At 41.3% G+C, this 27,819-nt stretch overlaps 1 protein-coding gene across 5 annotated transcripts in view; it reads left to right on the top strand.

Moving 5' to 3' along the window:
- Positions 1-27,819, top strand: part of LOC129865654 (collagen alpha-1(XXV) chain-like) — a 315,129-nt gene that overhangs the window by 105,635 nt on the left and 181,675 nt on the right. For all 5 annotated transcript variants that reach the window (XM_055938597.1, XM_055938596.1, XM_055938594.1 and 2 more), the window contains exon 4: positions 19,012-19,055. In XM_055938597.1, the coding sequence (XP_055794572.1) occupies positions 19,012-19,055 (44 nt within the window). The remainder of the gene's footprint in view (positions 1-19,011; positions 19,056-27,819) is intronic.

Raw genomic sequence — 27,819 nt, 5'->3', positions numbered from 1 at the left:
CCTGACTCCGCATATTGGTCTGAAGATCCTTCTCTCCTCACCTCTTCCGAGGATGAGGAAAGCGACAGCTATGACAGACAGCCTACTCTTTCCTCCCTAACGGGGATTTGAACCCTGGTCTCCCACTTGCCCCACATTATGTAGTACAGACATGGCCTGCTCTCCCTTATGTAAGGAATTAGGCACTTTCCCATGTTTACTACAGTATGTATTGTAGACTGCACGGTAGCCTAATAAACAAAAACACATTTTGTTAATAAAGTAATACTCTTTCAAAATGCAGATGTTGATTTAGTTATGGATCCATACCGAATTACTATGGGAATAAATATCACTGATTTACAGGAATATTGGAACAAAGTTGTCTAATGAAGGCAAACAATTTAGAATCCTCCGATCCTGTAGCCTACTCCCGACCGTCATGTTGTACAGCGCCATATTTTGCATTCCATCTTAAACCCTGAGGGTTTTGTTTTTCCTTTTTCTCTGAATAGAAACACCATAATATTAATCAAATTAATATTATGTACTATGTTATTACAAATAAGGTTATAAGTTCTCTGGTAATGCAAATACGGAATACTATCAAATGCTTCTCAAAGATGCCCTCTGGTGGTCAAACTAGCAATAACTTGCAGTAAAGAAAAATGGGTGAGAATTAAATGACGTGCCACAGAATGCTGCGGCAGCACGCAAGGTGTGCCGCAGTATGACGCAATTTTTAAAGGAGGAACCACTGTAGGCCTGATCACCGACAACGGTGAGACAGCTTATAGGGAAAAGGTCAGAGACCTGGCAGTGTGGTGCCAGGACAGCAATCTCTCATTCAACGTGAGCAAGACAAAGGAGCTGATCATGGACTACAGGAATAGGCGGGCCGAACAGGCCCCCATTAACATCGATGGGGCTGTATTGGAGCGGGACGAGAGTTTCAAGTTCCCTGGTGTCCACATCACCAACAAACTATCATTGTCAAAACACACCATGACAGTCGTGAACAGGGCACGACAACACCTTTTCCCCCTCATGAGACTGAAAAGATTCTCATGGGTCCCCAGATCCTCAAAAAGTTATACAGCTGCACTATCGAGAGCATCCTGACCAGTTGCATCACCGCCTGGTATGGTAACTGCTCGGCATGTAAGGAGCTACAGAACGATGTACTGGGCCATACGCCCAGGACATCGTTGGGGCCAAGCTTCCTGCTATCCGGGACCTATATACTAGGCGGAGTCAGAGGAAAGCCCCAAAAAATTGTTGCAGACTCCGGTCACCCAAGTCATTGGCTGTTTTGTCTGCTACCGCACAGCAAGTGGTATAGGATCACCAAGTCTATGACCAAAAGGCTCCTTAACAGCTTCTACCCCCAAGCCATAAGACTGCTGAACAATTAAACAAATGGCCACCAGATTATTTACATTGACACCTCCCCTCCCCCTCCATTTGTTTTTTTACACTGCTGCTACTCGCTGTTTATTATTTCTGCATAGTCACTTCACCCCACCTACATGTACAAATTACCTCAACTAACCTGTACCCTAGCACATTGATTCAGTACCTGTACCCCCTGTATATAGCCTCATTATTGTTATTTTATTGTGTTACTTTACATTTTTTACTTTAGCTTATTTGGTAACTATTTTCATAACTCCTTCTTGAACTGCACTGTTGGTTAAGGGCTTGTAAGTAAGCATTTCACGGGCATGTGACAAATAAAGTTTAATTTGATTTTGATTATGTTGGAGAGGCTTCCATTAAAATATATAAAATAGATTGGCACACTCAACTTAGATCACAGGTAACAAATTAAACCAAGCAGTTGGATGGTTTAACAATCTGCCTCTGGTGGCCAAATTGACTTGGTGAACGTATGTGATTGGATGGAGGCTCTGCCGTTGAAGTTCTCTGATACGTAGATTTTTTTTTTCTTCAAAAAACACAATTTAACTTATGGGGTATTGTATTGTGTGTAGGCCAGTGACACAAAAAAATGGGGTGTGAATACTTTCTGAATTCGCTGACTGTCAGACGATATTCATATATCAATGATGTCAAGAAGTTTGTATGAAGCTCCCATTTCGTATGTCTCTTGATGTAATGACGTGACAACTGTCAGAGTTTTGGTTAACAATTCACCCGCTTTTGTTCCATGCTGGCTGAAAACTTAGCTAGCCAGTAACTAGCTATCATCAGATACAGATGAAAGCGGAAACCTATAAGTATATTTGTCCTAGATGAATCGGGGAAACCTCTAATTATGTTTCCTGACATGCTGCATTCAAATTTTGGCACCATTAGACTATCTACATAGCTACAGTATGTAAACCATGCCCTCTGCGGACAAACCTTCTGCGATGATGGTTACCAGGCAGATTTAAATTACATAAGAGAATAAGAAGTTCCCGTTGGTGTATTAAAATGAGAGGATTTTATCATGTCACAAAACAAACTTAATAATCCTGCCTCCTGAATTCAAGTGTTTGACATGGGGGATGGGACTAGTAACTTTATGATCAAACTTTATCAGTGCAGAAGCAACAGTAATTTCATAGTTATACCCAAACATATACACATTAAAATACAAAAATAAAGTAATGGGAAGCACAAATAAATCATCCCAAATCACCAAGAAAAACAGTTTCATTCCTACACAAATATTTCCTTAATCAATCATTTAAATTGCCCGAACGGCACCAGAATATCAAGATGAAATGTATTTAGAATTTTGTTCTTGCAATACGGTGCATTAAAACTAAAAGCCTAGCTCTGTGGAGACCCTAGGAACCTCAAGAGTTAACCAATCCTGTGAACGGGTTAGGCAACTCAGGTGTCTATACTTCAACAGCAAAGTTAGATAAGACAGACGTTGATGAAGTAGGGCCTTGTAAACAAAAAGGGAGTCATGTCGAGATTTTTTTTTATATAGGATGCAGGGATGAGTATCAAAACTGTCACCGGTAACAAAACAAAGGGCACTATGGAAGATGGCATCCAAAGGTTCACAAGTAGTAGTAGCAGCTGCACTTTGATAAATAATATTACCATTATCACGAATAGATTAAAAAAAGGTTGACTGAATAATCTGCTTCCTACTGCTTAGAGAAAGGAACAATCTGCTTCTGTAGAAAAATACACATTTACATCCTAGCTTCTTAACCAGCTCATCTTTAATCCTCATCAATTCAGTATTCAAGTGTGGGCACACATTCGATTGGCCAACCATCTAATGAGTGAACATGTAGTTCATCTGAAACATTCTGACAATAGTTTTTTTTAAATAACATGTATTTTGTTTTGCCTGTTATTTAGCACACATTTAAAAATTAGCAAGGGATTCCTGCACATCTATAAAATCAGACTGTAGTTATGACACAACCAGATCAACAGCCAAGGCAATAGCATACATGATAGTATCATCCACATATACAGTAGATTAAGTAAAATACAATTAACAGATTGACCAATGGTGTTTATATAAATAGTGAGAGAAAAGGTACCAAAATCAACCTGTGGTACACCTTTATGTAGGTACATCAAGAAATTCAGACTTAACCCCATCCATCAAATGAATTTAAAAAAACTGATTTTAGCTTTAAAATACTCCAAAAACGGTCAATCATTTCAGGTCCAGTTCCATGTGTGAAAGATTCAGCAGACTGCTGGCATCACACATCTGGCTAATAGATTACTGGAGTAACTTTTATAGATAACTTTGACACCTTCTGGAAACAGAAGATACTCTACAGGATTGACGGAGTCCATCCAAATCATCTTGGCTCCTGGATTCTGTCCACACATTTCAAGGCTGCATTGAAACAAGGACTTTTCAATGATCCAAGACCAGCTCAGTTAATCCCTACCATTCTGACAATGAGTCGTCATAATGCTGCGTCAAATGTAGATGATCCTAGGGGCATTGGCAAATACAATGTAAGTAACTAAATGTATGTGCCCCTAATTGCACAGAATAGCTCTGTTTATCCTACAGCTATTGTATGCAGTAATCATGAGCACTGTTAGCACTGAGGCCCTAGTAGGAAGACCACTTTGTGCTGCTCACCCTACACTATCAGTTCCAATATAAATAAAATGAGCAAGTCTACTTCTGATAATCTTCCCAGTAAAGCATTAAAAACAATCAAGCAACCCAGAAAAGTGCTAAAAATAGCTCATATTAACATATGCAGCCTGAGAAACAAGGTTCATGAAGTCAATAACTTGCTTGTAACAGATGACATTCATGAGATGTATTGACATGTTGAATGCACCGAGCCATCTGTTTGAACTACTGGCACACAGCTCGGACACCCATGCATACCCCACAAGACATGCCACAAGAGGTCTCTTCACAGTCCCCAAGTCCAGAACAGACTATGGGAGGCGCACAGTACTACATGAAACTCTATTACACATTAAGTAACTTATGCGAAAAATGTATGCAGTAAAATGTATGCAGTAAAAACCCCTATTAATAACTTATGCAGTAAAATTAGATTTAAAAAATAAAAAAAAAGATTAAAAAACACCTTATGGAACAGCGGGGACTGTAAAGCAACACAAACATAGGCACAGACACATGTATACACACACACATGGATTTAGTACTGTAGATATGTGGTAGTGGTGGAGTAGGGGCCTGAGGGCACACAGTGTGTTGTAAAATTGGTGAATGTATTGTAATGTTTTAAAATGGTATAAACTGCCTTAATTTTGCTGGACCCTAGGAAGAGTAACTGCTGCCTTGGCATCAGCTAATGGGGATCCATAATAAATACAAATCACGATGGTTCTGTCACTAAAATAATCATGAAACTACGAACAGGCGTCAGAGCTCATGCCTATTGAGGACAATTTATTCAATAAAATAGCATGTTCAACAGTATCAAAAGCATTTGATAGGTCCACATACAAAGCAGCACATTTCATTTTAGTGTCTAAAGCATTGACAAGATCATTAAAAACTAAAGTGATTCCTGTAATAGTGCTATGCCCAGGCCTAAACCCTGATTGGTTTACATTCAAAATACATTTCTCAGATAAAAAAGAGCAAAGTTGTACATTTACCAAGGATCCAAGAATCTTAGCTAGACAAGGAACCCTTGAAATGGTGCGATATGTATTAAGATCACTACCAACCCCACCCTTATGGAATGGCAGCACAAAGGCTGATTTACATACGTGGAATATTTCCTGATAATAATGTTAAATAAAACATGTGGGTTATTGAAAACAACAATGATGGGTGCTGCACATTTAAGCAGACTGGGATCCAATTGGTCGGCCCCTGTGGATTTCTTGTTGTCTATTGCTAGCAAAGTATACAGGACTTATTTTTCTGTAAATAGCCTAAAAGAATAGCTTTGACTATCATTTCTCTGATCATTCAGCAAGTCTCCCCTATCAGCAGCCAACCCAATATTATTGTGAATAGGCTTAGAATTTATTTAACAGAGATAGCCCACTGAAATAAAATGGTGATTAAATGGATCAATGATGGCATTTCTTTTCCGTTATGAGGCCAGTGTCTGAGTTTGTTATGAAAGAGAGGAGGAAATAGAACCTTTCTAGAACCTTTCTAGTTTTCTAGAATTTAGCTGGATTTCCATTACAATCCGAAAGAGCGGTAACAAAATAATCAGATTTAGCCTTTTTTGCTTAAAAGCTTAACAGTCCAGGGCTACGCCTGTGTTCCTGAACTGAACCCAAGCATCATCTATTTTATGAATGACTTCTGATTATTCCGGAGTGTACCAGGCATTCGAACTACCTTTAACCCTTAATCTTTTGAATGTAGCATAATTAGTATTGAAGAAATCTGTAAAAAAGCTGGAAGCTAAATCAGGTTCAGGGGTAGCTGAAATACAATCAAGGTCACAAAAATAAAGATCTTTCCTCTGATTTCTTCCAAATATCATAATATTTCATGAAAAACTGGATTTTGACTGTGATGGACCTTTACGTCACTATAATAGCTAGCGAAAGGGTGCCAGTAAAGCAGAATGAGAGATACAGTATCATATCTCCATGTTTTTCAGCGGCTCAAAAGGCTGCTGTAAAAAAGCCTCAAGCACAATAGTTATTTATCAACCGTTATCTTACCAGTTAATCAATGAGAACATATTACATTTTACAGCAATGGCCTGCGGAAGAGTTACAGGGAGGAGGGGATGAATGAGCCAATTGGAAGCTTGGGATGATTAGGTGGCCATGATGGTAATTCCCAGATTGGGAATTTAGCCAAGACACCGGGGTTAACACCCCACGGTCCAGGTCCGGAGGACCGTGGTACTTGGTGAGGCTAGAAAATCTCTGTTCGCCCAGGTCAAAATATCCCTGAGTAACGGTAGCTGCCAGGGCTGGTTGTAAAAGCATAAGAGTTGATCTTTGCCAACCAGAGAGCTTCCCTGGCCACCGAGTGGCTTTACACAGCAAATTGACCACTGTGTTGATTTTTCAGTGTAACATTTCTAGATTTGATTTAGGTGTTACATTAAATCTGTAAGTGTTTAATTAACACTCATTGCTGTAAAATAACCAAGTGTTAGTGTTACTAACCAGTGTTAAAGAAAAAACACACCCATCATTATCATATTTCTCTAGCATGTTCTACTTCGGGTAGATTTTTTGAGTTGTTTCTTTCTGTATCTATATCTTTGAATGTACATTGATTTAGTAATTCATCTTATGCTACTCAAATTTAAATAACATACATTTTTCTAAAGTAATCCAATCTGTTGCTTGGATTTATTGCACACGTTATTGAAATGGTTGTTCCAGTTTAGATGGTTTAGGTAGTCTCATATCTTATTTTTCCCAAACTGGAAGTCATTCTGAATGCAGGTTGTGGGTGAATAAAAATTCTAAATGGATTCCAATAGGAATTACACATTTTGCAAGCCATCACATGCAAGCCATTACACACTTTGCAAGCCATCATAATATGACTTGCAGGCCTGAAAACCAGTGATGGGGAAACACAGCTTCCTGAAGTAATGATCATTTCTAGCCAATTGTGTCGAAAATAGGTTTGTTTCTCCAGTCTTTGATCAACACAGTGTACACTAGTGGCACCTGCTGGTCAAAATAATTTAGAACAGACAAATTATTAAAGATAACATTGCAGATGGCGTAGCATGTGCGCAGGGTAGCCTTTTTTTCTTCTACCGAAACCAATACCAAACCAATCCGGGGGTTGTTCGACAAAACAAAGCTTTGGACATAATGTATTACTTGCTTCTGATAAAGTGTGGACCCGTATAGACACTGGACCAGTGTTAAATATAACACTGTCAGTGCTGATTTAACACTGGATAATTTTCTGCGTAGATTGAGGGATAAGCCTTGTTCCCTCACTCTGACCAGAGTATCAGGCATAGAGGAATGAAAAGCTGTAAAGCATCACCCTTGCCAAGGGTCAGCTAGGGTTTCCACCACTAGCGCTGCGTTTTCAATATTAGGGGATGGAGTTTCCAAACCCCCCACAGGGTTGTCACTTCTAACAGTCTGGTGAAACAGTCTGTAAAGATGTGAAAGGCGGGCTCCATCCTAGCGGTTGGAAGATGGCCATGCACTCATGTCAGGCTCACCCTAGGGTGTAGTAATGCTGCAAAAGTGGCAGAGAGGGTGTTCCTGTTAACTGGGATACCTCATAATGTGTCCGAGGCATATGAGCAGAGCATTCTTTTTTGAAAAACATACTTGTTCCTCTTTGACTGTGCCTATAGTGAGCGGCGACAAGTATGGCTGTACATGTCACTGAGCAGGGATTTTTGCAAGAGAGAGCAGCCGGTGAAATGACGTAGGCCATCAGACTGTGTAGCTAACAAGGAAAAAGGAACATACTGGTATCCAGACATCCTAATCTGGAGCAGTAGAGCAGGTTTGTCTTGACCCTACTCCAAAGCAAAAATATCTCCAGCCACTCACTCCCAGAAGAGACAGGAATACCAATGGCGGCGGTGTTGCTGTGTTTGTTCAGAGTCATATTCCTGTAAAGCTTAGAGAGGATCTCATGTCAAATGCTGTTGAAGTAATATGGCTACAGGTTCACTTGCCTCACCTATAGCCCATTCTTGTGGGAAGCTGCTATAGACCACCAAGTGCTAACAGTCAGTATCTGGATAATATGTGTAAAATGCTTGATAATGTATGTGATATCAACATAGAGGTATATTTTCTGGGTGACCTAAATATTGACTGGCTTTCATCAAGCTACCCACTCAAGAAAAAGCTTCAAACTGTAACCAGTCCCTGAAACCTGGTTCAGGTTACCAGTCAACCTTACAGGGTATTTACAAACAGCACATGAATGATATCATCCACATGTAGTGATTACATCTTTACTAATGCTGCAGAAATCTGCTCTAAAGCAGTATTCAAATCATGTGGATGTAGTGATCATAATATACAGTAGTAGCCATATCTAGGAAAACCAAAGTTCCAAAGTCTGTGCCTAATATAGTGTATAAGAGGTCATACAAAATGTTTTCTAGTGATTCCTATGTTGAAGATGTAAGGAATATGTGCTGGTCTGTGGTGTGTAATGAGGAGCAACCACTTGACAGATTTATGAAATTGCTTATTCCAGTTACCCATTGAGAAAACGACTGTAAAAACTGTGAAATCCCTGTGGATTGATTAGGAAATTAAACATTTTATGCTTCAGAGGGATGAGGCAAAAGGAATGGCAAATAAGCCTGGCTACACAGACGATTGGTAAACATACTGTAAATTGAGAAATCACGTGACTAAGCTGAACAAAAAGGCAAACTCGGTTCCATCATTCATTGAATTAGATGGCTCATTCATCACAAAACCCACTGATATTGCCAACTGCTTTGGAAAGGTTAGCAAACTTAAGCATGACATGCCAACAATAAAGGCTGAACCTACACATCCATGCATGACTGACCAAATGATGAAAGACAAGCATTGTCATTTTGAATTCCGTAAAGTGAGTGTGGAGGGCAATTTGTTGTCGTTGTCTATCAACAATGACAAGCCTCCTGTGTCTGACAACTTGATTGGAAAATTACTGAGGATGATAGCGGATGATATTGCCTCTCCTTGCCTTCTCTTCAATGTAAGCCTACAGGAAAGTGTGTGCCTGGAGGGAAGCAAAAGTCATTCCGATTCCCAAGAATAGCAAATCACACTTTATTGGCTCAAACAGCCAACCAATCAGCCTGTTAACCAACCTTTAGTTAACTTTTGGAAAAAAATGTGTTTGACCAGATACAATGCTATTTCACAGTATACAAATTAACATAAGATTGTCAGCACGCTTAAAGGGAAGGGCAATCAACATGTGACTGCTGATTGGCTGGGAGAAATTGATAATAAAAAGATTGTGGTAGCTGTTTTGTTAGACTTCAGGGCAGCTTTTGACATTATCGATCAGAATCTGCTGCTGGAAATGGGTGGCAAGAAATAAGTTAGTCCTAAATATAAAAATAATAAATAAAAGCATTGTATTTGGAGAATAAAAAAATCACTAAACCCTAAACCTCAAGTAAACATTGTAATGAAATATGTGGAAATTGAGCAAGTTGAGGAGACCAAACTGCTTGGAGTAACCCTGGATTTTTAACTGTCATGGTCAAAACACTTTGATGCAACAGTAGCTATGATGGGGAGAGGTCTGTCCATACCAAAGTGCTGCTCTGCCTTCTTAACAACGCTATCAACAAGGCAGGTCCTACAGGTCCTAGTTTTTGTCGCACCTGGACTACTGACCAATCTTGTGGGCAGGTGCCACAAAGAGGGATGTAGGAAAATTACAATTGGCCCAGAACATTGCGCCCTAAACTGTACATGGAGAGCTAACATTGATAATATGCATGTCAATCTCTCCTGGCTCAAAGTAGAGGAGAGATTGACTCATCACTACCTTTATTTGTGAGAGGTGTATTGACATGAATGCACCGAGCTGTCTGTTCAAACTACTAGCACACAGCTCGGACACCCATGCGTACAGGTTAGAGTGCGTAGAGGCCTGACTGTGTGAACCAAACACAGGGTAGAAATGGGACGAGACAAATGCCTGAGAGTTGTGGATTTAGGATTACCAGATAGCTGTCTGGGGCTCAGTTGCATAATAAAGACACCATCCCCTCCCATTTTCTTTGAACCAGAACGTTTAAGTAATGAAATACTGTACTGACTGTCCTCTAGCTCGATAGACAGGGTTATCCATCAATTGAGCTGAGTTGCTGTAGGCTTGCCGAAAAATCCCAAAATCTGATCCCTTGGGAAACCAAAAACACGAAAAAACCCTGGGGTTGTGCCTTCTTTTTTTACTTCTGCCACATGACAGCGACAGTGGGCCCAGAACAACTCCTTGGGTAACACAGGGGCATCCAGGAGGGCCACTTTTTCTTTGTCTATCAAGCTGGACAAGCTTAGCCAAAGTGCCCTCTTTCCCATCACTGCCAGTCTCATGTTACGACCACAGCCTCAGATGGTATTACAGGAGATGCAGAGTTTTAGGTCTGTAATCATAGTAATCTCATCCCAGGCATCTGGATTCAGGGTGTCCAAATCGAATTGTTTCACCAGCTCCTCCTGTAACTCGGCCTTATAAGCCATCAATAAAGAGGTCATGTTTAGTGCTCTAGTTGACTGGACCGAGGCTTTGTACGTCTTCTGGAAAATGGAGGCAGAAAGCGCTCCATCTTTCCAGGGAGGGAGATACTGGCGGTGTTAATAGCGTGACATGTGAGATTGAGGTGGTCAGCCAGTGACGCTCCACCATAAGGGCGTTGCCAAACCCGAGTTCCTCAATATTTTCCATGTCTAGGCTAGGGAAGCCCCTAGCAAGGATCTTTCTGGTAAAGATAATTTTCCCACAAGCTTTTTGCCTCCCTAAGGCAAGCTGGAACTGCAGAAAGCAGTTGTTTATCTTTGAACCAGAAAGTTTAAGTAATGAAATACTGTATCGACTGTTCTCTAGCTAGGTAGAGAGGGTTCTCCATCAATTGAGCCTAGTCGCCGTAGGCTTGCCAGACAAAAACAAAGCCTTGTGGGCTGAGGGAGTGTCGTAGTGAGCGAAGAAAACCTGTTCCCTAGGGAAACAAAACACATGAAAAAACCCAGGTATGAGATGTGCAAAAGTGATAGGAATCCACAGTGAGAATGGGGAAGTGTTATCTGGTTTTATTCCCTGCCTCCCTCGTCTTGTGTGATGGCACCTCCAGGTAGAATTTCCGGGGAGGTGCACACATGAGCCTGTACTATTGTTTTCACTTGTGTGCAATAGACAGTATTGAGGCAAAATGCTGCATAGCATGGAAGATTTATCTTCCATGCATAGCATGGAAGATAAATGGTGACTGGCAGTCTATCATCCTGCTCCATTAGGTTGATGAGAACGGAGGGAGAGGACATGCTGACTTCCACCACTGGCTAGTATCTTAAAAAGGCCCCGAGGGAGATTCTAAGGTAGTAGGGCACTTGGGGGTAAAATGACCTCCTCCATTTTCCCATGTGAGCACTGCCACACAGTGAGCTGCCGCTGCTCACGGAATCATGTTTTTTTTTTGCAGACTTACGTTAAACCAGAGAGAGAGGGTAGGGTAGGGTAGGGCAGAGGGCCATAGGCCTTGCAGGCTATTCTCCGCTCCCACCAGGGGACTTAAGAGGATAGAACCTTTCTGTGGCAAATGACTCTACTTCCAGGTTTGCCCTGGTTCAAGAGTCTAACCATGGTATTGGGAGTCTACTGCATTCCCCAAAGCCAGCTTGTTGCCCCCTTCAAGCTGTGAGGCGGGGACTGATAGCTGCAGGAACCAACAGGCTTCACCTTCTTTCTTACGCATGTCACAACTTCTGCCACATGCCTCAGTGACAGTGGCCCGAACAACTCCTTGGGCATTCAAGATCCACCTTTTCTTTCTGTCAAGTTGGACAAGCTTAACTTCTTGAGAATACAGGGGGTGCTGTTTTCGCATTAGCATAATTTCCTCTACAGATTAAACTGCCTCTTATTCAATTATTGCTGTTACTATATGCATATAATTAATACCATTGGATAGAAAACAAGCTATGGTTTCTAAAACCGTTTCAATTTTGTCTCTGAGTGAAACATAAGTCATTTGACAGCACTTTCCCTGAGCAAGAAGAAGATTGCAAGATGTGTATGCTCGCTTCAACGCTCTGCCTATATATGGTCACGCCACCTATGACCCGAAACACACTTCATTCGTCTTCCTCTGGGTGTCAGGAAGACGTCAGAGGAGAAATTTTTTGTTTATCTTGTACTGACGTGAAATAAGACCTATTTCTTTAGCGTGACCGACAACTTCCGGTTCTCTGAAACGCGCGTTTTAGAGGTGCAATTGTCTTTTGTTATGCTGCCGTTACGGATGAAAACTATCTCCGTCTCGAAGTTTGTTTGATACATGTGACCATATCATCTTAATGTATGTTTTTTCAATATAGTTTAATCAGATTATTTGAATTTTTTCGGGAGTTTTGCCGTGTTCCGTTCTGTGAGTTTTTTAACTTTGGACAGAACCGTGCTAGTCGACCAGTACCTATGCTAAATGAAGAGGGAAAGTTGCCATTGTGAATGGATTGAACGACTCATCAGGACTAAGGACACCTTTATCAACATTCTGATGAAAGATCAGCAATAGTAAGACCCAATTTACGATGTTATTTCATATATCTGTCGTGCATGTGAACTGGTCGGGCGCGCCCAGCTGGTTCTGGCTGGCGTGGCTATGCTAATTTAGCGCTACATTTTGTTTTCGCTATAAAACATTTAATAAATCTGAAATATTGTTTGGATTCACCAGATGTTGGGCTTTCAATATCTGTACGCTGTGTATTTTTTCTGAAATGTTTTAAGACAAGTAATTAGTTATATGACGTTGGTCTCTGTAATTGTTCTGGCTGCATCAGCACTATATCAGATTGCAGCTGCAATGTAGAACTGTGATTTATACCTGAAAAATGCACATTTAAAAAAAAAAAACTATGCTATACCATAAATATGTTATCAGACTGTCATCTTATGAATTTGTTTGTTGGTTAGTGGCTATATATATTTTCATTTAGTCGAATTAGTGATAGCTACTGACGCAGGAAAAAACTGTTGGAGTAAAAAAATGGTGTCTTTTGCTAACGTGTTTAGCTAATAGATTTACATATTGTGTCTTCCCTGTAAAACATTTAAAAAATCTGAAATGGTGGCTTTATTCACAAGATCTGTGTCTTTCATTGAGTGTCTTGGACTTGTGATTTAATGATATTTAGATGCTACTATTTAATTGTGACGCTATGCTAACGATGCTAATCAGTGTGGGGGGGGGGGGTGGGGGGTGCTCCCGAATCCGGGTTAGGTACTCGGTAGAGGTTAACCAAAGTGCTCTCTCTCCCACCACCACCAGGCCCATGGTACAACGAGAGCCTTGGATGTCACTACGAGAGGTGCAGATGTTTAGATCTGTAATCATACAGGGGGATTCAGGGTGTTTGAATCCACTTGTTTCCCCTACCTCCTCTTGTTACTCAGTCTGATAAGCCATCAATAAAGAGGTCACGTTAAGTGCTCTGATTGCCTGGGCTGAGGCTTTGTATATCTTCTGGAAAATGGAGACAGAAAAACTTTTGAGGGAGGTACCTGCGGTGTTAATAACACAACGTTTGGGGTTGAGTTGGTCAGCCAGCGATGGTTCCACCATAGGGGCGTTGCCAAACCCGATTTCCTTCATTTTTCTTTATTAAGAGTACAAATGAGACCAGGTTCTCATTTACAATGGTTCCCAAAGTACAAACGATCAAGAAAATATACATTCCAACTAAAATAAGAAGACTAAAAAATATATAAGGTACAATTACAATACTACAATTTCAACAAATAAACCATTATAATCAATCAAACCAACTGAATTCATGTCCAGGCTAGGGCAGCCCCAAGCAAGGGTCTTACTTGTTATCTTCTCTAGGATAGGGGGCAGCATTCGGAATTTTGGATGAAATGCATGCCCAAATTAAACGGCCTGTTTCTCGGGCCCAGAAGATATGATATCCATATAACTGGGAGATTTGGATAGAAAACACTCTAAAGTTTCCAAAACTGTTAAAATAGTGTCTGTGAGTTTAACAGAACTGAAATCCATTCAGGAAGTATTTTATTTTTTTGGTTTGTAGTTTTCTATTCAATGCCATTACAGTATCCCTTGACTTAGGACTCAACTTGCAGTGTCTATGCCTTCCACTAGATGTCAACAGTCTTTAGAAAGTGTTTCAGTCTTGTATTCTGAGAAATGAGGAAGTAAGAGTAATTTGAATGAGTGGACCCTAAAGTTTCACAGAGCTTTTTCTTGCGCACAACCGAGAGAGTGCGTTTCTTGTTTACATTTTATATTGACGACGTTATTGTCCGGTTGAAATAGTATCGATTATTTAGGCTAAAAACAACCTGAGGTTTGAATATAAACATCGTTTGACTTGTTTCTATGAACTTTACGGATACAATTTGGATTTTTTTCTCTTCCAGTTTTGACTGCGTTTGAGCCTGTGGATTACTGAAGAAAACACGCAAACAAACCTGAGGTTTTTGGGTATAAAGAGACTTTATCGAACAAGAGGAACATTTATTGAGTAAATGAATGTCTGCTGAGTGCAACCATATGAATATCATCAAAGGTAAGGGATTCAATTTATCTCTATTTCTAAATTGTGTAACTGTTCTATCAGGCTGGCTACTGTTAGTAATAATTTGTCTTGTGGGCTATGTTCTCATAATCGTAATGTATGCTTTCGCCGTAAAGCATTCTTTAAATCTGACACCATGGTTGGATTCACAAGAAGTTAATCTATGTAAAATATGTTTTGTTTTCAAAAAAATTATAATGAATATTTCTGTATTTGAATTTGGCGCCCAGCAGTTTCACTGGCTGTTGAAGAGGTGGGACTCTACCGTCTCACGTGCCCAAGAGAGGTTAAGGGATTTTCTCACAAGCTTTTAGCCTCCCTAGAGCAAACTGGGACGGATGGAAGCAGTTGTTTAACTGGAAGACAGGTGACATCACCGCTTGATGAGAGGGGGAAAGACCGGGGTCTTCACCCTCCATCTCAGTTGAGAAATCGAGGAGACACACGAGATTAATCCCATCGTCATACTCGTTATCCTCTAGCTCGCCTTCCCTTGACACCAAGTCGTCAGACAGTGAGGGAAAGGAATCGAGACCATCCAAAGACTGAAAAGTAGAATGACAAATTCTATTCTAAACAAAAACTTTCCTTTCGGTCTGTACTCAAAACTATTGACAGGAGCTGAGGTCCTGCGTTCCACAAACCTCACGGTTTGCCTGAGAACAGTTACGCAGGAAGAAAGTGATCAAGTCGTGCTGATGAGAGCTGCATGAGCGTAGTGATCTTCACAAGGAGAATAAGCAGTGGATGGGCTAGAGGCGCCTTATAAGGAGGGAGGGGATCCACTCATTTTCCACTCAACCTGTATGTCTTCAATCAACGTTGTGTGATTGGATCTTCCTGTAGTGATCCGCCTATCGCAAATCCTATTGTGATATATTGAAACGAGCACTTGAAAGAGAACCCCCATCTCAGTTTAACTGTCATACCCCATCAGAACCCAAAATATAAGCTTTTTTAACTCTATTGTTTGTAAACAATGCAATTGTAAACAAACAATGTGTACCTTCAAAACATAAACATCACTTTCAAAACAACCTATAATTTTGATCTCATGGATGGTCAGTCCTTGTATCCATAACTCTGTCCACGAATTTGATTGTGGTTAGATTTCTCCAGCCCCATCCCTCCTTATTGTATGAACCGCAGATTGCCCCTTTAAACATTAATGCTGGATTTTTTTCCGTTTACAACTAGCTCGTAGCTACAGTATAACTAGCTCAGTTGTTTGCCAAGCCCCATCAGTGTCATCATATCCCCCCCTTCACGCTTATTTAGCTTCCCTAACAAACCAAGTCAACAAAATACTACCAAAAAATAAGTAGCCTTACTGAAACAATAACAATAAACATTTTATAGCGCTATTCATTACATAAAGAAATTTCAAAGCAATGTAAACCAACAACAACAGAAAAACAAGCATTTTAATGACGACATCATTAATCACCATGAGAAGGTTGAGAAAGTTCATGGCTTGAGTGAGGTCAGCACATTGGCATCACGGTGTCTCGCCATCCACGCAGTCTGTGGCTTCGTAGTAGGAATCAGTCAAGTTAGAGTTCCGTACTAGTCACTGGAGTTAAAGCTAGCTAGCTACTCTTCACTCCTACCAAAATGCAGCACCCACTTGGGTGATGCTACAGTAGTCACAATGGCTTTGAATTGTGGCCTTGCGAGACTCAAAACAGGGGCTGCTTAAAATACAGCTGCAGGAGTGCTTTACACTTTACTCCAGTCACAAGGAAGACCTATGAAAAACTGCTCGTAAAAAAAAATTCCACCCTTTTTTTTCTGGTGGAGCAGCTGGGCTCCCCTAATAAGAGCCTAAGAATGATTTGCAGGGCTCTGAAGTGAGGCCTAAAGTGCTACTGTGCAGATCCCTTTGAGCACAAGTAATTGGGAAAGAACGGGAGTATCACCAGAGACCGAAGAGTAAGCGAGACACCCCACTTTCAATTTATTTTCCTTTGGTTCAATGAAAGTCAATGAAATAAGTAGACCAGCCCAAACTGGTATTGCTTCCTGAGTGAACCATCTTCATTTATCCACCATATCACCTCGCAAAAAGGGGGACAGTTTTAACAAGCAAGAAAACCCTTGTAGTAGTGAAATCAGACACCTCCAAAAAGTAGTCGTGACCACACCAGCCCGTCATTGTTGGCCTACAGTGTTGAAAGCGGATAACAGGGATGAGCGTTTTGTCACGCTGCCAGGGTTAACCTGTTGGGGATGGGGGCGCTGTTTAGACTATTTATGCTAATGTGGCTAATTTTTTAAACGGCTTCCCACAAAATCCTTGATCGTACAATATGCATATTATTATTATTATTGGATAGAAAACAGTCTATAGTTTCTATAGGAGTTGAAATTTTGTCTCTAAGTGGAACAGAGCCCATTCTACAGCAATTTCCCTGACATGGAGTCAGATTTGAGAAACGTTGGCCACTTTTCTGAAGTCATTTAAACGGGCACTGTCGTTGCTATGACTATACGGACACTTCTTACGTCTTCCCCTGGATGCCTTTACGTGATGACGATTCCAACGGGCTCGATTGCTCGTTCACAGGCCCTACAAATGAAAAAAACCTTTAGCTAGCAAGTCTTTTCTTGCTGCGTAACGCGCGTGGAAGACACCGACCCTCTCCTGTTCCAAGCGTTAGTTTAGCCTGTTATATTTCTCCGGTCATCTTTTCACTCGTTATAGGAGTTACAAACATCACAAAGTAGTTAATTTAAAGCGTTTTATAGCAATTTATATCCGTTTAGTGCGATTTTGGGACATTTATTTTTGCAACGATGTGAAAAGTTGGTCACGCTTTTCAGTTCATCCCGAACGTAGTTGACATTTCCACATGGCAAGAGGACAGCTTTCCACCAAAAGACGATTTCTCCCAAGAAAGGATCCTTTGCCCAAGATACTGATGGAAGAACAGCTCAAGGTAGGACATTTTTATTATGATAAATCGTGTTTCTGTCGAAACATTTTAGTGGCTTAGGACGCCATGTTTTTTGACGTAGCTTCGCTTGGCGCAAACTGTATTGAAAAGTAAGGATAAATTAAAAAATGTAATAACGCAATTGTATTAAGAATTAAATTGTCTATCAATCCCTGTCCACCCTATATTTTTTAGTCACGTTTATGAGTATTTATGTATAAGAGTAGATCACTGTCTAAGTGGCGCAAGGACGTTTTCTTTACCAGCTTGTCTACATTTCACATTGTCTAACCATGATTTTGGTGGCTAAATATAAACATTTTCGATCAAACTGTATATGCATGTTGTAATGTGATGTTACAGGAGTGTCATCGGAAGAATTCTGAGAAGGTTAGTGAAAAAATTAATATCTTTTGGCGATGTTGACTTTTATCGCTCACTTTGGCTAGAATCAATGCTGGGCTGCTAATTGCTATGTGCTAAGCTAATATAACGATTTATTGTGTTTTCGCTGTAAGACACTTAGAAAATCTGAAATATTGTCTGTATTCACAGGATCTGTGTCTTTCGATTCGTGTATGCTGTGTATTTTTACGAAATGTTTGATGATTAGTAGTTAGGTAAACACGTTGCTCATTGTAATTATTCTAGTCCATTTGTGATGGTGGGTGCAATTGTAAACTATGCCATCTACCTGAAATATGCACTTTTTTCTAACAAAACCTATCCCATACCATAAATATGTTATCAGACTGTCATCTAATGAGTTTTTTTGTTGGTTAGAGGCTATAAATATCTTAGTTTAGCCGAATTGGTGATGGCTACTGGTGTTGGTGGACAAATAAAAGATGGTGGAATATGCTAATGTGTTTTTAGGTAATAGATGTACATCTTTACATATTGTGTCTTCCCTGTAAAACATTTTAAAAATCGGAAATGTTGACTGGATTCATAAGATCTGTGTCTTTCATTAGCTGTATTGGACTTTAATGTGTGAAAGTTAAATATTTTAAAAAAATATTTTTTTTGAATTTCGCGGCACTGGTTTTTCAGTGGGGGGGGGGGGGGGAGTGCCGCTAGCGGCACGCTGATCCTAGACAGGTTAAATGCCACGGGTATAAATAAAGCTGTGATTGTGCAGTTATGTAGAAATATAATTGATGTAGTGGGTACTGAAACAGAGTATTCAGAAGCACTGTCGCATCTGTCTCTTTATAGTTCCCCGTCTGGTATGCGGTACATGAATGAATATGTATATTTAAACTAATTGAGATATGGGGGTTATCAGTGGATGTCTTTACTGTACATGTGTTTTTGTTTTGCTTATGTATTGTATTTAGGAGATATGGATCTGATTGACAGTTGAATAAAATGTTGTACTGACTTTTGCTCTTTTATGTTTATTCTTTTTCAGGACCTCCTGTAAGTATAGATGACTTCACAGCCTCTCGGAGTGTGGTATGTATTACTCAAAGGTACAAATAGATGCAGATCAATGGATCCAAGGGAAACCATGCACTATAGCAACCTACTGTTGCTTGATTATTCTGGTAATGTTGACATAGTGTGTGCTATCAAAAATGCCACATTTGAGCAAAGTACTTTTATTTTCCAAGTAAAATAATTGTGTGTTGTACCCTCTGAACTGCAAATTGGGCAAATCCAGCAAATCCAACCACAAATAATATAAACTCTTTGTGTGCACAGTACAAAAACCTTTCAATTTGCCAATGTAATCTCACTACATGATTAAAATCATATTTCCATCCATGCCTTCCCCTAATAGGAGACATTTCCTCTCATCTAGGGCAGCATGGTTTGCAATCACCCCACCACCAACCCGCTCGCTGCCACCCCCCTGTACCCAAAGAAGTGTCTCACATCATTGTGTGCCAAATGTTGTGTGTTGTGGAAAGTTCTGGCAACCCTGAGCTCTGGACTGGTTGTACTGCTGGGGTGACGACTTCCATACACTCAGCCAGGCCAAATGAAAGTACACCAGCCTGATTTCTAAAAAAGGCATTACATAACATATTTTCCCTCTACTTCTGCAAATTATATCGTGTCTTCATAGAATGCAATCATCTGACAATGATGCTCAAAAATCCTACTTTGGAAAGAAATATCAACAGCAGATTGTGGCAATAAGGGATATCATGTGGTTTCTCATTCCTTATGCCCACCCCGGGCTTGCAGAGAACACATCTCCATGCATATTCGACAGGCTCCCTTTGAAAATTGGTTCATTTGTACCCAGTGTTCTGAACTAAACTGAACCTCAAACTGACCATGGTTAATCCATGACAAACCTCTCTGCCTAGTTTAAGTGTCACTTAGCACTGATTAATAGACAGGGACATGTGGTTTCAAATGAGGCTGTTTACTCAGAAGGAGTTAGAACATATTTCATTCATGCTAATGTTTAGCATTAAAAAAAATGGAAAAGACATTCACTTTGATTCCCATTTTACTTTTTCTTGGTGATGTACATACTGTAGATCCTGCAAGGGGATCAATATTAATAAAGTTATTATAGTTTATTATAGGGGGATGCAAAGTATGACATCTTGTCCTGTCTTCAAGAGAGATTGGAAAAGCATTCGGCGTCTGAGCCATACATTCTCTGACTAGCTCAGACAAGGAAAGAAAATAGTTTGGCTGCAACTAGAAACAAAAGACAGTGAAGGTTTTTGTACACAATTCCAAGTCTCTAAATTAAACATTTTCATTGGTACACTGGTGCGCCCAACTTAAAAACCTTAGGAGCACCAAAAAAATATGATTTTTTAAATTAATAGAGATATAGCCTGTTAGGCCTATATCAATCTCTAGCTACTTTGAAAGCACGTATTGGGCCTATATCAATCTCTAGCTACTTTGAAAGCACATATTGGGCCTATATCAATCTCTAGCTACTTTGAAAGGACATGTTTTGCCCAAGAAATTAATATTTAACCCTGTATAGACATGTGTTTATTATAAAAAGCTAAAATGTTGATACAAAAAAACTATCATTGAAATTACAAAGTAATTTAAGAAATATTAGGTTTCTCATTGTGTAAAAGCACTACATTGACAATTGTATACAGGTTGTTATCAATACATATCACAAGAAGGTGCAGAACATTCGATTTGTCTGCTGGGGGTCAGAAAGTCCCCCTGCTCCGCTTTTACCAAAATTGACATCTGGTTTTCCCAACAAAGGAAACCATCATTTCAACGTGTAGCTAGGTGTAGCTAGGGGGTGGCAGGTAGTCTAGTGTTTAGAAAGTTGGGCCAGTAACCGAAAAGTTGCTAGATGGAATCCCATCTTTCTGCCCCTGAACAAGGCAGTTAACCCACTAGGCCGTCATTGTAAATAAGAATTTGTTCTTAACTGACTTACCTAGTTAAATAAAGGTTAAAAAAGGTATATTATCATTCATCCATGGTTGATTGCATTGTTGGAAGTTTAGAAGTAGTTTTATTTATGAAGTTTTTTTTTACCTTTATTTTGACAGGGAGTCAATGCTGAGATCAATGTCTCTTTTCCAGATGAGCACTGTATAGCATCACAATACACATCAAATCAAATCAAGTTTATTTTATATAGCCCTTCGTACATCAGCTAATATCTTGAAGTGCTGTACAGAAACCCAGCCCAAAACCCCAAACAGCAAGCAATGCAGGTGTAGAAGCACGACGGCTAGGAAAAACTCCCTAGAAAGGCCAAAACCTAGGAAGAAACCTAGAGAGGAACCAGGCTATGAGGGGTGGCCAGTCCTCTTCTGGCTGTGCCGGGTGGAGATTATAACAGAACATGGCCAAGATGTTCAAATGTTCATAAATGACCAGCATGGTCAAATAATAATCAGGAGTAAATGTCAGATGGCTTTTCATAGCCGATCATTAAGAGTGTCTCTACCGCTCCTGCAGTCTCTAGAGAGTTGAAAACAGCAGGTCTGGGACAGGTAGCACGTCCGGTGGACAGGTCAGGGTTTCATAGCCGCAGGCAGAACAGTTGAAACTGGACCGGCAGCAAGGCCAGGTGGACTGGGGACAGCAAGGAGTCATCGTGCCCGGTAGTCCTGACGCATGGTCCTAGGGCTCAGGTCCTCCGAGAGAGAGAAAAGAAAGAGAGAAGGAGAGAATTAGAGAGAGCATACTTAAATTCACACAGGACGCCGGATAAGACAGGAGAAGTACTCCAGATATAACCAGCTGACCCTAGCCCCCCGACACATAAACTACTGCAGCATAAATACTGGAGGCTGAGACAGGAGGGGTCAGGAGACACTGTGGCCCCATCCGATGATACCCCCGGACAGGGCCAAACAGGAAGGATATAACCCCACCCACTTTGCCAAAGCACAGCCCCCACACCACTAGAGGGATATCTTCAATCACCAACTTACCATCCTGAGACAAGGCCGAGTATAGCCCACAAAGATCTCCACCACAGCACAAACCAAGGGGGGGGGGCGCCAACCCAGATAGAAAGATCACGTCAGTAACTCAACCCACTCAAGTGATGCACCCCTCCTAGGGACGGCATGAAAGAGCACCAGTAAGCCAGTGACTCAGCCCCTGTAATAGGGTTAGAGGCAGAGAATCCCAGTGGAGAGAGGGGAACGAGCCTGGCAGAGACAGCAAGGGCGGTTCGTTGCTCCAGAGCCTTTCCGTTCACCTTCACACTCCTGGGCCAGACTACACTCAATCATATGACCTACTGAAGAGATAAGTCTTCAGTAAAGACTTAAAGGTTGAGACCGAGTCTGCGTCTCTCACATGGGTAGGCAGACTATTCCATAAAAATGGAGATCTATAGGAGAAAGCCCTGCCTCCAGCTGTTTGCTTAGAAATTCTAGGAACAATTAGGAGGCCTGCGTCTTGTGACCGTAGCGTACGTGTAGGTATGTACGGCAGGACCAACTCGGAAAGATAGGTAGGAGCAAGCCCATGTAATGCTTTATAGGTTAACAGTAAAACTTTGAAATCAGCCATTGCCTTAACAGGAAGCCAGTGTAGGGAAGCTAGCACTGGAGTAATATGATCAAATTTCTTGGTTCTAGTCAGGATTCTAGCAGCCGTATTTAGCACTAACTGAAGTTTATTTAGTGCTTTATCCGGGTAGCCGGAAAGTAGAGCATTGCCGTAGTCTAAACTAGAAGTAACAAAAGCATGGATACATTTTTCTGCATCATTTTTGGACAGAACATTTCTGATTTTTGCAATGTTACGTAGATGGAAAAAAGCTGTCCTTGAAACAGTCTTGATATGTTCGTCAAAAGAGAGATCAGGGTCCAGAGTAACGCCGAGGTCCTTCACAGTTTTATTTGAGACGACTTTACAACCATCAAGATTAATTGTCAGATTTAACAGAATATTTCTTTGTTTCTTGGGACCTAGAACAAGCATCTCTGTTTTGTCCGAGTTTAAAAGTAGAAAGTTTTCAGCCATCCACTTCCTTATGTCTGAAACACAGGCTTCTAGCGAGGGCAATTTTGGGGCTTCACCATGTTTCATTTAAATGTACAGCTGTGTGTCATCCGCATAGCAGTGAAAGTTAACATTATGTTTTCGAATGACATCCCCAAGAGGTTAAATATATAGTGAAAACAATAGTGGTCCTAAAACGGAACCTTGAGGAACACCGAAATGTACAGTTGATTTGTCAGAGGGCAAACCATTCACAGAGACAAACTGATATCTTTCCGACAGATAAGATCTAAACCAGGCCAGAACTTGTCCGTGTAGACCAATTTGGGTTTCCAGTCTCTCCAAAAGAATGTGGTGATCGATGGTATCAAAGGCAGCACTAAGGTCTAGTAGCACGAGGACAGATGCAGAGCCTCGGTCTGACGCCATTAAAAGGTCATTTACCACCTTCACAAGTGCAGTCTCAGTGCTATGATGGGGTCTAAAACCAGACTGAAGCATTTCGTATACATTGTTTCTCTTCAGGAAGGCAGTGAGTTGCTGCGCAACAGCTTTTTCTAAAATTTTTGAGAGGAATGGAAGATTCGATATAGGCCAATAGTTTTTTATATTTTCTGGGTCAAGGTTTGGCTTTTTCAAGAGAGGCTTTATTACTGCCACTTTTAGTGAGTTTGGTACACATCCGGTGCATAGAGAGCCGTTTATTATGTTCAACATAGGAGGGCCAAGCACATGAAGCAGCTCTTTCAGTAGTTTAGTTGGAATAGGATCCAGTATGCAGCTTGAAGGTTTAGAGGCCATGATTATTTTCATCATTGTGTCAAGAGATATAGTACTAAAACACTTAATTAAGTGTCTCTCTTGATCCTAGGTCCTGGCAGAGTTGTGCAGACTCAGGACAGCTAAGCTTTGGAAGAATACGCAGATTTAAAGAGGAGTCCGTAATTTGCTTTCTAATGATCATGATCTTTTCCTCAAAGTTCATGAATTTATTACTGCTGAAGTGAAAGCCATCCTCACTTGGGGAATGCTGCTTTTTAGTTAGCTTTGCAACAGTATCAAAAATACATTTTGGATTGTTCTTATTTTCCTCAATTAAGTTGGAAAAGTAGGATGATCGAGCAGCAGTGAGGGCTCTTCGATACTGCACAGTACTGTCTTTCCAAGCTAGTTGGAAGACTTCCATTTCCGTTCCAATTTTCTGGAAGCTTGCTTCAGAGCTCGGCTATTTTCTGTATACCAGGGAGCTAGTTTCTTATGACAAATGTTTTTAGATTTTAGGGGTGCAACTGCATCTAGGGTATTGCTCAAGGATAAATTTAGTTCCTCAGTTAGGTGGTTAACTGATTTTTGTCCTCTGACGTCCTTGGGTAGGCAGAAGGAGTCTGGAAGGGCATCAAGAAATCTTTATGTTGTCTGAGAATTTATAGCACGACTTTTGATGCTCCTTGGTTGGGGTCTGAGCAGATTATTTGTTGCGATTGCAAACGTAATAAAATGGTGGTCCGATAGTCCAGGATTATGAGGAAAAACATCAAGATCCACAACATTTATTCCATGGGACATAACTAGGTCCAGAGTATGACTGTGGCAGTGAGTAGGTCCAGAGACATGTTGGACAAAACCCACTGAGTCGATGATGGCTCCAAAAGCCTTTTGGAGTGGGTCTGTGGACTTTTCCATATGAATATTAAAATCACCAAAAATTAGAATATTATCTGCTATGACTACAAGGTCCGATAGGAATTCAGGGGACTCAGTGAGGAACGCTGTATATGGCCCAGGAGGCCTGTAAACAGTAGCTATAAAAAGTGATTTAGTAGGCTGCATAGATTTCATGACTAGAAGCTCAAAAGATGAAAACGTCATAAAAAAAAAAAAATATGGATATATATATTATTTTTTTTGTAAATTGAAATTTGCTATCGTAAATGTTAGCAACACCTCTGCCTTTGTGGGATGCACGGGGGATATGGTCACTAGTGTAACCAGGAGGTGAGGCCTCATTTAACACGGTAAATTCATCAGGCTTAAGCCATGTTTCAGTCAGGCCAATCACATCAAGATTATGATCAGTGATTAGTTCATTGACTATAACTGCCTTTGAAGTGAGGGATCTAACATTAAGTAGCCCTATTTTGAGATGTGAGGTATCACGATCTCTTTCAATAATGGCAGGAATGGAGGAGGTCTTTACCATAGTGAGATTGCTAAGGCGAACACCACCATGTTTAGTTTTGCCCAACCTAGGTCGAGACACAGACACAGTCTCAATGGGGATAGCTGAGCTGACTACACTGACTATGCTAATGGCAGACTCCACTAAACTGGCAGGTTGGCTAACAGCCTGCTGCCTGGCCTGCACCCTATTTCATTGTGGAGCTAGAGGAGTTAGAGCCCTGTCTATGTTGGTAGATAAGATGAGAGCACCCCTCCAGCTAGGATGGAGTCCGTCACTCCTCAGCAGGCCAGGCTTGGTCCTGTTTGTGGGTGAGTCCCAGAAAGAGGGCCAATTATCTACAAATTCTATCTTTTGGGAGGGGCAGAAAACAGTTTTCAACCAGCGATTGAGTTGTGAGACTCTGCTGTAGAGCTCATCACTCCCCCTAACTGGGAGGGGGCCAGAGACAATTACTCGATGCCGACACATCTTTCTAGCTGATTTACACTCTGAAGCTATGTTGCGCTTGGTGACCTCTGACTCTTTCATCCTAACATCGTTGGTGCCGACGTGGATAACAATATCTCTTTACTCTCTACACTCGCCAGTTTTAGCTTTAGCCAGCACCATCTTCAGATTAGCCTTAACGTTGGTAGCCCTGCCCCCTGGTAAACAGTGTATGATCGCTGGGTGATTCGTTTTAAGTCTAATTCTGCGGGTAATGGAGTCGCCAATGACTAGGGTTTTCAATTTGTCAGAGCTAATGGTGGGAAGCTTCGGCGTCTCAGACCCCGTAACGGGAGGAGTAGAGACAAGAGAAGACTCGGCCTCAGACTCCGACTCTCTACTTAATGGGGAAAACCGGTTGAAAATTTCTGTCGGCTGAATGAGCGACACCAGTTGAGCATTCCTACAGCATTTCCCTCCAGAAGCCATGAGAAAGTTGTCCGGCAGCGGGGACTGTGCGGGGGGATTTATACTACTATCTGTACTTACTGGTGGCACAGACGCTGTTTCATCCTTTCCTACACTGAAATTACCCTTGCCTAACGATTGCGTCTGAAGCTGGGCTTGCAGCACAGCTATCCTCGCTGTAAGGCGATCGTTCTCTTGTATATTATAAGTACAGTGACTGCAATTAGAAGGCATCATGTTAATGTTACTACTTAGCTTCGGCTGTTGAAGGTGCTGACGAACCATGTCCAGATAAAGCGTCCGGAGTGAAAAAGTTGAATGAGGGAAAAAGTTGTGAGGGAAAAACTAAAAATATAAACAGTAATTAAAAAGTAAAATGTAAAAACCGTAAAGTTGTCAGCTAGCAAAGTAAGGTTGGCAACAAAACGCACAGCAACACGTCTGCAAGTTCAAGAGGAAGTGACGTCAGAATGATGGTGTCTATACAGTGTTTCCACTGGCTAGGCCTACAATCAAACTACAATAAACACTGTGACACTTCTCTTTAAGGTTAGGAGAGTTTGGGCACAAATTATGCGGGAGACCGACACAAACTCACTCCAGAAAGAGTTTTCGAACAGGAGAGTATATGAATGTTTGTTTCTCCGGCCTGGACCGGAGGCGTGGTTGAGAATAGCAGGGTTCGGTACACAAATTGTCTGCTCGGAGATCAGGGTCCAAAACAGCCAACAGGTAAGTCCAAACAGTCCAGGTCATACACGGTAAATCCAGCAGATATATTGTGATATATTTTCTCTTTTTCAATGGTTCACAGGTCCACATTTCCTTGCTCTCTCTCTCTTCCTGGTGTGGCTTGACCCCTTAAGTGTGGGTTGGCCCCACCTTGCGAGCGTTCCCCTTTGCTTCTGGGGATTGTCGTTGTCAATTGTATGTAGTTCTTCTAGAGGTGGCCATTTGGTGCTTTGCCGTTCACCATCTGGCCACCCCTTAGTAAGAGGGCAGAGCCCGTTCTGCCCTCACATATCTGCCATTCATCACTCGGCCCCCTTCTTTGCCACACATTTTCCCCCTTAGCTTCGACCACCTAGGTCTGGCTATCGCAGCAAAATAAGCGTGCATGCGAGATAACCCATCCATATTTCCCATTTCTTTCCCTGCTGTGTTTTCAAAGGGAAATGGTTGGAAACTCAAAAACCTCTGCATCACCCAAGCGTTCTTTTCTTTAGCCCTATGCATTCAGGTGATCAGGGCGTGGTCACTGATGAGGGTGGCGCCCTAGCAGGTAATATTTTAGGCCTTCTAGAGCCCAATTTACTACCAGCGCCTCTTTCTCAACAACTGAGTAGTTGGTATCCCGTGGTTACAGCTTCCTGCTTAATAACAGGATGGGGTGTTCCACCCCTTCTACATTTTGGGAGAGCACGGCTCCCAACCCTACCTCTGAGGCATCCGTCTGAACAACGAGCTTGCGCTCAGTCTGGTACAACCAACACTGGATTACAGCAGAGAGCTTCCTGTAATGTTCTAAATGCTTTTGTGGGATTTTCCTCCCATTTTAATAAGACTGGCCATCTTGCTCTAGTCATGTCATTGAGTGAGGTGGCCACTGTAGCGTAATTTGGGAAGAACCGCCGGTAGTAACCTGTCAACCCTAGGAAGGCTCGAACCTGCTTCTTATTTACTGGTCTCGGCCATCCTCTAATTGCCTCAACCTTCTTAAGTTGGGGT

This window comes from Salvelinus fontinalis, chromosome 11, assembly GCF_029448725.1.
Source record: "Salvelinus fontinalis isolate EN_2023a chromosome 11, ASM2944872v1, whole genome shotgun sequence".
Lineage (NCBI taxonomy): Eukaryota > Metazoa > Chordata > Actinopteri > Salmoniformes > Salmonidae > Salvelinus > Salvelinus fontinalis.
This window is presented reverse-complemented; position numbering and strand designations above follow the sequence as displayed.